Source organism: Scyliorhinus torazame, chromosome 9 (assembly GCF_047496885.1).
Source record: "Scyliorhinus torazame isolate Kashiwa2021f chromosome 9, sScyTor2.1, whole genome shotgun sequence".
NCBI classification, from domain to species: domain Eukaryota; kingdom Metazoa; phylum Chordata; class Chondrichthyes; order Carcharhiniformes; family Scyliorhinidae; genus Scyliorhinus; species Scyliorhinus torazame.
In genome coordinates this window covers 197,800,146-197,813,731 of record NC_092715.1, presented here as the reverse complement: position 1 = coordinate 197,813,731, position 13,586 = coordinate 197,800,146, and the positions used below count along the sequence as shown (strand labels likewise).

General features: G+C 53.8%; 1 protein-coding gene across 5 annotated transcripts in view; it reads right to left on the bottom strand.

Moving 5' to 3' along the window:
• Positions 1 to 13,586, bottom strand: part of slc24a2 (solute carrier family 24 member 2) — a 397,942-nt gene that overhangs the window by 25,649 nt on the left and 358,707 nt on the right. For all 5 annotated transcript variants that reach the window (XM_072516936.1, XM_072516938.1, XM_072516939.1 and 2 more), the window contains one exon: positions 6,974 to 7,063. In XM_072516936.1, the coding sequence (XP_072373037.1) occupies positions 6,974 to 7,063 (90 nt within the window). The remainder of the gene's footprint in view (positions 1 to 6,973; positions 7,064 to 13,586) is intronic.

Genomic DNA, 13,586 nt, shown 5'->3' with positions numbered 1-13,586 from the left:
GGTTAAACCAATCGACATGTAGATTAAAATCCCCCATGAGAACTGCTGTACCATTTCTACATGCATCAGTTATTTCTTTGTTTATTGCCTGCCCCACCATAATGTTACTATTTGGTGGCCTATAGACTACTCCTATCAGTGACTTTTTCGTCTTCCTATTCCTGATTTCCACCCAAATGGATTCAACCTTATCCTCCATAGCACCGATGTCATCCCTTACTATTGCCCGGGTGTCATCCTTAAATAACAAAGCTACACCACCTCCCTTACCATCCACTCTGTCCTTCCGAATAGTTTGATACCCTTGGATATTTAACTTCCAGTCGTGACCACATTTAACCATGTTTCAGTAATGGCCACTAAATCATAGTCATTCACGATGATTTGCGCCATCAACTCATTTACCTTATTCCGAATACTACGGGCATTCAGTTAAACTACATTTATACCTCGGTTTTGAATCTTAACACCTCGATCAGTAACCTCTCCCAAGTTATATTTCCTCTTAACTTTTCTCCTAATTTTCCTTGTCGTTGAACCTATATCTTCATGTAACAACCTGCCCCGTCGCTTACCATTTATGTTTTTACTTCCCGTTTTATTCCTTTTAGTATTACTGGGCCTATTCACCGAGCTTCCCTCAGTCACTGTAACTTGTACTGTCGCTCTTTTTGATTTTTGACTATGGCTCCACTGCCTGACACTTTCCCCCTTACTGCCTTTTGTTTCTGTCCCTGTTTTACTACCTTCCGACTTCCTGCATCGGTTCCCACCCCCTTGCCACATTAGTTTAAACCCTCCCCAACAGCTCTCGCAAACACCCTCCCTAGGACATCGGTTCCAGTCCTGCCCAGGTGCAGACCGTCCGGTTTGTACTGGTCCCACCTCCCCCAGAACCGGTTCCAATGCAACAGGAATTTGAATCCCTCCCTCTTGCACCATCTCTCGAGCCACGCATTCATCCTATCTGTCCTGACATTCCTACTCTGACTAGCTCGTGGCACAGGTAGTAATCCTGAGATTACGACCTTTGAGGTCCTACTTTTTAGTTTAACTCCTAACTCCCTGAATACAGCTTGTAGGACCTCGTCCCGTTTTCAACCTATATCATTGGTGCCTATGTGCACTACGACAGCTGACAGTTCACTCCCCCCCCCCCCCCCCCCAGAATGCCCTGCAGCCGCTCCAAGACATCCTTGACCCTTGCACCAGGGAGGCAATATACCATCCTGGAGTCTCTATTGCGTCCGCAGAAACGCCTGTCTATTCCCCTTACGATTTAGTCCCCTATCACTATAGCCCTGTGTAGCGCACAAAGACTCACGAGAGACGAATAGAGATGAAGTCGATGAGGCTTTATTAAGCGTGACTTGTTCCCCGCAGTTCAGTAACAGACTGGCCTGCGGGGGAGAACTCCTGGTTCTTATACTCCGCCTTCAGGGCGGAGCTAGAGGTCAACAGCCAACCAGGACCCGGGATCTGTCAGCCAATGACATCACGGCTTCACAGTCCCACATGACCCCTAATGCATACTACCACATTCACCCCTTGTTAAAAATGAACCCGGCGGGGTGGTGCTTCGCATGGTGGTAAGGGTTTACAAGGCTGGTCCTGGGAGGAAAACTTTTGCATGTCATCACAGTATGTACAGGGTTTTTTTTTTGTTTTGCACTATTTACAGTAGTTGTAAGGGGGAAAAGAAAAAAAAGTTCTCGTTAAAGTCCACAACATTGTAGTGTTACATCCATGCCCCGAGTCAGTCGGGCGGTCTGGTCGTCCTTGTCGATCGCCTCGGCCCCGGTGGTGGTGCTTGTTCCCGTGTTGTCGTCTCCGGGAGCCTTCCGGTTTCTGCTTCAGCTTCACTTCTGGTCGGACCTGGGAGGAGGACCGATCCTCCCGGGAAGGGGGCGGTGGCGGGGTGCGCCGGTGGCAGGGAGGGGGTGATTGGTGTCGCGGGGGTGTGCATGTTGCCGGCGGGCGCCAGATCTCGCAGGGAGACCGTGTCCTGTCGGCCGTCGGGGTACTCCACGTAAGCGTACTGCGGGTTCGCGTGGAGGAGGTGAACCCTCTCGACCAACGGGTCCGACTTGTGCGCCCGCACATGTTTTCGGAGCAAGATGGGTCCTGGGGCCGCCAGCCAGGTCGGCAGCAACGTTCCAGAGGAGGACTTCCTGGGGAAGACAAGGAGGCGCTCATGAGGCGTTTGGTTAGTGCTAGTACACAGTAGCGACCGGATGGAGGGGAGAGCGTCCGGGAGGACCTCCTGCCACCGTGAAACTGGGAGGTCCCTGGACCGTAGGGCCAGTAGGACGGTCTTCCAGACCGTGCCGTTCTCCCTCTCTACTTGCCCGTTCCCCCGGGGGTTGTAGCTGGTCGTCCTGCTCGAGGCTATACCGTTGCTGAGCAGGAACTGGCGCAGCTCGTCACTCATGAAGGAGGACCCCCTGTCGCTGTGGACGTATGCGGGGCAACCGAAGTGTGAATATGGTGTTAAGGGCTTTAATGACTGTGGCCGCTGTCATGTCAGGGCAGGGGATGGCGAAGGGGAAACGGGAGTACTCGTCCACCACATTCAGGAAGTATGTTTTGCGGTTGGTGGAGGGGAGGGGCCCTTTGAAATCCAGACTAAGGCGTTCAAAGGGACGGGAAGCCTTGATCAGGTGCGCACCATCCGGCCTGAAAAAATGCGGTTTGCACTCTGCACAGATGTGGCAGTTCCTTGTGACTGTATGGACCTCCTCCACAGAGTAGGGGAGGTTGCAGGACTTTATAAAGTGGTAGAACCGAGTGACCCCCGGGTGGCAGAGGTCCTCGTTGAGGGTTTGGAGGCGGTTAATTTGTGCGTTGGCACATGTGCCGCGGGTTAGGGCATCGGACGGCTCGTTCAGCTTTCCGGGACGGTACAGGATCTCATAGTTGAAGGTGGAGAGCTCGATCCTCCACCTTAAGATCTTGTCGTTTTTAATTTTGCCCCGCTGTGCATTATCGAACATGAAGGCTACCGACCGTTGGTCCGTGAGGAGAGTGAATCTCCTGCCGGCCAGGTAATGCCTCCAATGTGGCACAGCTTCCACTATGGCTTGGGCTTCCTTTTCCACTGAGGAGTGGCGGATTTCTGAAGCGTGGAGGGTTCGGGAGAAAAAGGCCACGGGTCTGCCCGCTTGGTTAAGGGTGGCCGCTAGAGCTACATCGGAGGCGTCGCTCTCGACCTGGAAGGGGAGGGACTCGTCGATGGCGCGCATCGTGGCCTTTGCGATATCCGCTTTGATGCGGCTGAAGGCCTGGCAAGCCTCTGTCGACAGAGGGAAGGTCGTGGTCTGTATTAGGGGGCGGGCCTTGTCTGCGTACTGGGGGACCCACTGGGCATAATATGAAAAGAACCCCAGGCAGCGTTTTAGGGCTTTTGAGCAGTGAGGGAGGGGAAATTCCATGAGGGGGCGCAAGCGTTCGGGGTCGGGGCCTATTATCCCATTGCGCACTACATATCCCAAGATGGCTAGCCGGTTTGTGCTGAAAACGCACTTGTCCTCGTTGTATGTGAGGTTCAAGGCTTTAGCGGTCTGGAGGAATTTTTGGAGGTTGGCGTCGTGGTCCTGCTGATCGTGGCCGCAGATGGTTACATTGTCGAGATACGGGAACGTGGCCTGCAACCCGTGTTGATCAACCATTCGGTCCATCTCTCGTTGGAAGACCGAGACCCCGTTTGTGACGCCAAATGGGACCCTTAGGAAGTGGTATAATCGCCCGTCTGCCTCGAAGGCTGTGTACTTGCGGTCACTTGGGCGGATGGGGAGCTGATGGTAGGCGGACTTGAGGTCCACGGTGGAGAAGACCTTATATTGGGCAATCCGATTGACCATGTCGGATATGTGGGGGAGAGGGTACGCATCTAGTTGTGTGTACCTGTTGATGGTCTGGCTATAGTCTATGACCATCCTTTGCTTCTCCCCTGTCTTTACTACTACCACCTGTGCTCTCCAGGGACTATTGCTGGCCTGGATTATGCCTTCCTTCAGTAGCCGCTGGACTTCGGACCGAATGAATGTCCGGTCCTGGGCGCTGTACCGTCTGCTCCTAGTGGCGACGGGTTTGCAATCCGGGGTGAGGTTTGCAAACAAGGATGGGGGCTCAACCTTGAGGGTTGCGAGGCCGCAGATAGTGAGTGGGGGTATTGGGCCGCCGAATTGGAAGGTTAGGTTCTGCAGATTGCACTGGAAGTCTAATCCCAGTAATGTGGGCGCGCAGAGTTGGGGAAGGACGTAGAGCCTGTAGTTTTTCAACTCCCTCCCTTGCACCGTTAGGGTTACTATACAGAAGCCTTTAATCTGTACGGAGTGGGATCCTGCAGCTAGGGAAATCTTTTGCGCACTGGGACGGATGGTCAAAAAACAGTGTCTTACTGTGTCGGGGTGGATAAAGCTTTCTGTGCTCCCGGAGTCGAGCAGGCATGGTGTCTCGTGCCCGTTTATCAGCACCGTTGTTGTCGTCGTCTGGAGCGTCCGGGGCCGTGCTTGGTCCAGTGTCATTGAGGCCAGACGTGATCGTAGTGCTTGAGCGTCTTCCTTGAACCCCGTGGAGCCATCGACACTGGGGTCCGTTGTTGCCGTCCAAGATGGCGGCGGGGGTGAACAAAATGGCCGCCCCCATGCATCGCACATGGCTGGGGGGTCACAAGATGGCGGCGGGGGTGGACAAAATGGCCGCCACCATGCGTCGCACAGGGCTGGGGGGTCCCAAGATGGCGGCGCCCCTCCTCCCCTCGTGGTGGCCGGGACCCAAAATTGCAGCGCTTGCGGGTCGTACATAGGGCACTGGGGGGGTTGGGGAGCGTTAGAAACGCGCAGGACTGCTTCTTCTCCGGGGACAGCGGCGACCTCCCGGGACCGGCACACAGCCTCGAAATGGCCCTTTTTCCCGCAGCTCTTGCAAATCGCTGCGCGGGCCGGTCAGCGCTGCCGGGGGTGTTTCGCCTGGCCGCAGAAATAGCAGCGGGCTCCCCCTGGACGACTTGAAGTCTGAACCGCGCAAGCCTGTGGGGTGGGGGGGGGGGGGGGGGGTTTGTCGCGACGGGGGTCCACGGAGCCCAAGGGGCTGCCGCCCGGTCGGGGCCGTACGCGCGGGCGTTTCGCGCGGCTACATCCAGGGAGGCTGCAAGGGCCCGTGCCTCTGAGAGTCCCAGCGACTCTTTTTCCAAAAGTCTTTGGCAGATTTGGGGAGAGTTCATACCTGCGACAAAAGCATTGCGCATAAACATGTCCATGTGTTCAATCGCGTTTACCGGCGGGCAGCTGCAGGCCCGTCCCAAAATTAGCAGCGCGGCGTAGAATTCGTCCAGCGATTCTCCGGGACTTTGCCGTCTCATTGCGAGTTGGTAGCGTGCGTAGATCTGGTTCACTGGGCGAACATAGATGCTCTTTAGTGCTGCGAACGCCGTCTGGAAATCCTCTGCGTCTTCGATGAGAGGGAAAATTTCCGGGCTTACCCTCGAGTGCAGGACCTGTAGTTTCTGGTCTTCTGTGACCCAGCCGGGGGCCGTTCTGAGGTAGGCCTCGAAACAAGTCTGCCAGTGTTTGAAAACTGCTGCTGAGTTCACTGCGTGGGGGCTGATCCTCAGGCATTCCGGGATGATCCTGAGCTCCATAGTCCTTTAAGCACGCTTAATAAATTGTAGCGCACAAAGACTCACGAGAGACGAATAGAGATGAAGTCGATGAGGCTTTATTAAGCGTGACTTGTTCCCCGCAGTTCAGTAACAGACTGGCCTGCGGGGGAGAACTCCTGGTTCTTATACTCCGCCTTCAGGGCGGAGCTAGAGGTCAATAGCCAACCAGGACCCGGGATCTGTCAGCCAATGACATCACGGCTTCACAGTCCCACATGACCCCTAATGCATACTACCACACCCTGCCATTCTTCTTCCTGCCCTGCTGCGCAGCAGAGCCAGCCACGGTGCCATGAACCTGGCTGCTGCTGCCTTCCCCTGGTGAGCCATCTCCCTCAACAGTATCCAAAGCGGTATATCTGTTTTGCAGGGAGATGACCGCAGGGGACACCTGCACTGCCTTCCTACTCTTGCTCTGTTGTTTGGTCACCCATTTTTTTATCTCCCTCAGTAACTTTCACCTGCGGTGTGACCAACTCGCTATACGCGCTATCCAGGACGTCCTCAGCATCGCGGATGCTCCAAAGTGAGTTCATCCGCAGCTCCAGAGCCGTCAAGCGGTCTAACAGGAGCTGCAACTGGACACACTTCTTGCATGTGAAGGAGCCAGGGACAGTGGGCGTGTCCCTGAGCTCCCACGTCGCACTCGAGGAGCATGACACGGGTCTGGGATCTCCTGCCATGCCTTAAACCTTTGGTGAACTTCAACAACAATTTCAAAACAAAAAGAACAAATAAATATACCAATGAAAAGAAAAAGAAAACAGAAAAACTACTTAGCAATCACTTACCAAGCATAAAAAGCACCTCCTCCCCACCCAGCTTCGAATTCCCACCTAGCCTCAAATTCCCAAACTCACTCTTAGCTGTGTCACACTCTTAGCTGTGTCACACTCTTGGCCATTTCCCTCTGGCTCACTGGGAGAACACACTGGGAGTGAGTTACAAGTTGCTCTTTTAAATTGGCCTGAGTTGACTCCCCCCCCCCTCCACCCCCCAACACCCCACCTGCTTTTAGATCAAAGTAGATTAAGGTGACTGCCACTTAACTGCCAACCAGTTCTGTGAGTGGGTGGGGCAGCCCTTGTTAACCTTCACTGCACAACTCCAGATGAATTTAAATTCTTTAAATACAAGTTGTTGATCTTGCGATTGAGAAAACTCTTATCCATCATTTGTGATGAAGTCACTTTCTCGTTGAAATTATGTTTGAACTAACTTTTTAATGGTCACTTTTATGGGGAAAAGGATGATGCTTGCAACCCGAACCCTGACCTTTGGTGAATAATTACTGGGCGTCATTGTGCTTACCTGATGTGCCCACCAGACCATTAGATAGGAAAAGCCTGCAATCCAGGAGATTGACCCAAAGAAGGAAAGTACAAAATATTTTCTTGATTTCTGCAACACAAAACATAGTTTGGGTCAATTTTGAGTGAACTAAAACATCTCAAACTATTACGTGGGTATCCTGAGGTAACCATCACCTTAAAACCAAATTTCTAATGTTTCTTAAAAGCATCAATCATTCTTTTATTTCAGAAGGATCCTCTGATCTGCCCTTTTGCGGCTATTGCCTGTATCATGGACCAACTGCAGCAGAGATGATGAGGAGGAGAATCCCGCCCAAGGTTTGGCAGGACATTAATCCATAATTTCAATAAAATGTTGAGGTGTGAGGAAAAACCTTGCTCGGCAAAATTGAGAGCGCAATAAATACAAAATGATCAAGCAACAAATAAAGGTGTTAATTAGAGGGTGGGAGGGTCAGGTTGTGCTTGTTTGCTTCACTCACTCACCCTCGCCCACTGTGAGTGGGCGGGAATGTGCTGATGTGTGGGGATAAAGTGAGTGCGAATCCTGAAACGGAGCGAGTTTGACACACGTGCACACAGCCTCACTCTCTCTCTCTCCCCACACCAAGGGTCTCACTCTCTCCCCCATACTGTCAGAGTGTCTCTCTCTCCATACAGACAGTCCCCCTCTCTCTCTCCTCATACAAACAGCCTCTCTCTCCCCATACTGACAGTCTCCCCCTCTCTCCACATACCGACAGTCTCTCTCTCTCTCCCCATACCGACAGTCTCTCTCTCCCCATACAGACAGTCTCTCTCTCTCCCCATACCAACAGTCTGTTTCTCTCTCGCTTTCCCCATACCGACAGCCTCCCCGAACAGGCGGCGGAATGTGGCGACTAGGGGCTTTTCACAGTAACTTCATTTGAAGCCTACTTGTGACAATAAGCGATTTTCATTCATTTCTCTCCCCATACCGACAGTCTCTCTCTCTCCCCATACCAACAGTCTCTCTCTCTCCCTCTCCCCATACCGACATCCTCTCTCTCCCAATACCGACAGTCTCTCTCTCTCCCCCCTGCAACTGGATCTTCAATTTTCTGACCCACAGACCACAATCAGTAAGAACGAACAACAACACCTCCTCCACAATAGTCCTCAACACCGGCGCCCCGCAAGGCTGCGTACTTAGCCCCCTACTCTACTCCCTGTACACACACGACTGTGTGGCAAAACTTGGTTCCAACTCCATCTACAAGTTTGCTGACGATACAACCATAGTGGGCCGGATCTCGAATAACGACGAGTCAGAATACAGGAGGGAGATTGAGAACCTAGTGGAGTGGTGTAGCGACAACAATCTCTCCCTCAATGCCAGCAAAACTGAAGAACTGGTAATTGACTTCAGGAAGCAAAGTACTGTACACACCCCTGTCAGCATCAACGGGGCAGAGGTGGAGATGGTTAGCAGTTTCAAATTCCTAGGGGTGCACATCTCCAAAAATCTGTCCTGGTCCACCCACGTCGACGCTACCACCAAGAAAGCACAACAGCACCTATATTTCCTCAGGAAACTAAGGAAATTCGGCATGTCCACATTAAGTCTTACCAACTTTTACAGATGCACCATAGAAAGCATCCTATCGGGCTGCATCACAGCCTGGTATGGCAACTGCTCGGCCCAGGACCGCAAGAAACTTCAGAGAGTCATGAACACCGCGCGGTCCATCATACGAAACTGCCTCCCATCCATTGACTCCATCTACACCTCCCGCTGCCTGGGGAAAGCGGGCAGCATAATCAAAGATCCCTTCCACCCGGCTTACTCACTCTTCCAACTTCTTCCATCGGGCAGGAGATACAGAAGTCTGAGAACACGCACGAACAGACTCAAAAACAGCTTCTTCCCCACTGTTACCAGACTCCAAAATGACCCTCTTATGGACTGACCTCATTAACACTACACCCTGTATGCTTCATTCGATGCCGGTGCTTATGTAGTTACATTGTATACTTTGTGTTGCCCTATTATGTAGTTTCTTTTATTCCCTTTTCTTCTCATGTACTTAATGACCTGTTGAGCTGCTCGCAGAAAAATACTTTTCACTGTACCTCAGTACACGTGACAATAAACAAATCCAATCCAAACCGCCAGCCTCTCTCTCCCCATACCGACAGTCTCTCTCTCCCCATACCGACAGTCTCTCTCTCCCCATACCGACAGTCCCTCTCTCTCGCTCTCCCTATCCCGACCGTCTCTCTCTCCCCATACTGACAGTCTCTCTCTCCCCCCCCCATACTGACAGTCTCTCTCTCTCCCCATACCGACAGTCTCTCTCTCACCCCATACCGACAGTCCCTCTCTCTCTCACTCCCCATACCTTCAGCCTCTCTCTCTCTCTCTCTCCACACCCCCCCCCCCCCCCCCCATACCGACAGTCTCTCTGTCCCCATATTGACAGTCTCTCTTTCTCTCCCCATACTGACGGTCTCGCTCTCCCATGCCGACAGTCTCGCACTCTTCCCCCTCTCACCATACCAACAGTCACTCTCTCTCCCTTTACCGACAGACTCTCTCTCCATGTTGACAGTCTCTCTCTCTCTTTCCCCATACTGACGGTCTCTTTCTCCAAATACCGACAGTCACTCGCTCTCCCCAGACCGACAGCCCCTCTCTCTCTCTCACTCTCCCCATACCAACAGTCTGTCTCCATCCATACTGATACTCTCTCTCTCCATACCGACAGTCCCTCTCTCTCTCTCTCCCCATACCGACAGTCTCTCTCTCTCCCCACACCGACAGTCTCTCTCTCGCTCTCCCCATACCGACAGTCTCTCGCTCTCTCTCCCCATACCGACAGTCTCTCTCTCTCCCCATACCGACAGTCTCCCTCTCTCCCCATACCGACAGTCTCTCTCCCTCCATACGGATAGTCTCTCTCTCCATACCGACAGTCCCTCTCTCCCCATACCGACAGTCTCTCTCTCCCCATACCGACAAGCTCTCTCTCTCTCCCCAGACCGACCGTCTCTCTCTCTCCCCGTACCGACAGTCTCTCTCTCTCCCCATACCGACAGTCTCTCTCTCTCCCCATACCCACAGTCTCTCTCTCTCTCCCAATACCGACAGTCTCTCTCTCTCCCCATACCGACAGTCTCTCTCTCTCTCCCCATACCGACAGTCTCTCTCTCCCCATACCGACAGTCTCTCTCTCCCCATACCGACAGTCTCTCTCTCCCCACACAGACAGTCTCTCTCTCCCCACACCGACAGTCTCTCTCTCCCCACACCGACAGTCTCTCTCTCTCTCCCCAGATCGACAGTCTCTCTCTCTCCCCATACCGACAGTCTCTCTCTCTCCCCATACCGACAGTCTCTCTCCCTCCCCATACCGACAGTCTCTCGCTCGCTCTCCCCATACCGACAGTCTCTCTCACTCCCCATACCGACAGTCTCTCTCTCCCCATACCGACAGTCTCTCTCTCTCCCCATACCGACAGTCTCTCTCTCCCCACACCGACAGTCTCTCTCTCCCCATACCGACAGTCTCTCTCTCTCGCTCTCCCCAGACCGACAGTCTCTCTCTCTCCCCATACCGACAGTCTCTCTCTCTCCCCATACCGACAGTCTCTCGCTCGCTCTCCCCATACCGACAGTCTCTCTCTCCCCATACCGACAGTCTCTCTCTCGCTCTCCCCATACCGACAGTCTCTCTCTCCCCATACCGACAGCCTCTCTCTCTCCCCATACCGACAGTCTCTCTCTCTCCCCATACCGACAGTCTCTCTCTCTCCCCATACCGACAGTCTCTCTCTCCCCATACCGACAGCCTCTCTCTCTCCCCATACCGACAGTCTCTCTCTCTCCCCATACCGACAGTCTCTCTCTCTCCCCATACCGACAGTCTCTCTCTCTCTCCCCATACCGACAGTCTCTCTCCCACACTGACAGTCTCTCTCTCCCCATACAGACAGTCTCTCTCTCTCCCCATACCGACAGTCTCTTTCTCTCTCCCCCCATACCGACAGTCTCTCTCTCCCCCATACCGACAGTCTCTCTCTCTCTCCCCATACAGACAGTTTCCCTCTCTCTCTCCCCATACCGACAGCCTCTCGCTCGCTCTCACCATACAGACAGTCTCTCTCCCCATACCGACAGCCTCTCACTCTCTCCCCATACATTCTCTCTCTCCCCACACTGACAGTCTCTCCCTCTCTCCACATACCGACAGTCTCTCACTCTCTTCCCATACCGATAGTCTCTCTCTCCCCATACAGACAGTCTCTCGCTCACTCTCTCCCCATACCGACAGTCTCTCTCCCCATACAGACAGTCTCTCTCTCACTCTCTCTCCCCATACCGACAGCCTCTCTCTCTCCCCATACCGACAGTCTCTCCCCATACCGACAGCCTCTCTCTCTCTCCCCCATACCGACAGTCTCTCTCGCTCTCCCCATACCGACAGTCTCTCTCTCGCTCTCCCCATACCGACAGTCTCTCTCTCCCCATACCGACAGCCTCTCTCTCTCCCCATACCGACAATCTCTCTCTCCCCATACCGACAGTCTCTCTCTCCCCATACCGACAGTCTCTCTCTCCCCATACCGACAGTCTCTCTCTCCCCATACCGACAGTCTCTCTCTCCCCATACCGACAGTCTCTCCCCCACACTGACAGTCTCTCTCTCCCCATACAGACAGTCTCTCTCTCTCCCCATGCCGACAGTCTCTCTCTCTCTCTCCCCATACCGACAGTCTCTCTCCCCCCATACCGACAGTCTCTCTCTCTCTCCCCATACCGACAGTTTCCCTCTCTCTCTCCCCATACCGACAGCTTCTCTCTCTCCCTCTCTCCCCCTACCGACAGACCCTCTCGCTCTCCCCATAGCGACAGCCTCTCTCTCTCCCCATACCGACAATCTCTCTCTCGCTCTCCCCATACCGACAGTCTCTCTCTCGCTCTCCCCATACCGACAGTCTCTCTCTCGCTCTCACCATACAGTCTCTCTCTCCCCATACTGACAGTCTCTCCCTCTCTCCACATACCGACAGTCTCTCCCTCTCTCCACATACCGACAGTCTCTCACTCTCTCCCCATACCGATAGTCTCTCTCTCCCCATACAGACAGTCTCTCAATCTCTCTCCCCATACCGTCAGTCTCTCTCCCCATACCGACAGTCTCTCTCTCTCCCCATACCGACAGTCTCTCCCCATACCGACAGCCTCTCTCTCTCCCCATACCGACAGCCTCTCTCTCTTCCCCCATACCGACAGTCTCTCTCTCGCTCTCCCCATACCGACAATCTCTCTCTCGCTCTCCCCATACCGACAGTCTCTCTCTCGCTCTCCCCATACCGACAGTCTCTCTCCCATACCGACAGTCTCTCTCTCTCTCCCCATACCGATAGCCTCTCTCATTCCCCATACCGACAGTCTCTCTCCCCATACCGACAGTCTCTCACTCTCCCCATACAGTCTCTCTCTCCCCACACTGACAGTCTCTCCCTCTCTCCACATACCGACAGTCTCTCCCTCTCTCCACATACCGACAGTCACTCACTCTCTCCCCATACCGATAGTCTCTCTCTCCCCATACAGACAGTCTCTCCCCATACCGATAGTCTCTCTCTCTCCCCATACCGACAGTCTCTCTCTCTCCCCATACCGACAGCCTCTCTCTCTCCCCATACCGACAGTCTCTCTCTCCCCATACCGACAGTCTCTCTCCCCACACTGACAGTCTCTCCCTCTCTCCACATACTGACAGTCTCTCACTCTCTCCCCATACCGATAGTCTCTCTCTCCCCATACAGACAGTCTCTCTCTCGCTCTCTCCCCATACCGACAGTCTCTCTCCCCATACAGACAGTCTCTCACTCTCTCTTCCCATACCGACAGTCTCTCTCTCGCTCTCCCCATACCGACAGTCTCTCTCTCGCTCTCCCCATACCGACAGTCTCTCTCTCCCCATACCGACAGCCTCACTCTCTCCCCATACCGACAATCTCTCTCTCCCCATACCGACAGTCTCTCTCTCTCTCCCCATACCGACAGTCTCTCTCTCTCTCTCCCAATACCGACAGTCTCTCTCGCCCCAGACAGTCTCTCTCTCCCCATACCGACAGTCTCTCCCCCACACTGACAGTCTCTCTCTCCCCATACAGACAGTCTCTCTCTCTCCCCATACCGACAGTCTCTCTCTCACTCTCCCCATACCGACAGTCTCTCTCCCCCCATACCGACAGTCTCTCTCTCTCTCCCCATACCGACAGTTTCCCTCTCTCTCTCCCCATACCGACAGCCTCTCTCTCTCCCTCTCTCCCCCTACCGACAGACCCTCTTGCTCTCCCCATAGCGACAGCCTCTCTCTCTCCCCATACCGACAATCTCTCTCTCGCTCTCCCTATACCGACAGTCTCTCTCTCGCTCTCCCCATACCGACAGTCTCTCTCTCGCTCTCACCATACAGTCTCTCTCTCCCCACACTGACAGTCTCTCCCTCTCTCCACATACCGACAGTCTCTCACTCTCTCCCCATACCGATAGTCTCTCTCCCCATACCGACAGTCTCTCTCTCGCTCTCACCATACAGTCTCTCTCTCCCCATACTGACAGTCTCTCCCTCTCT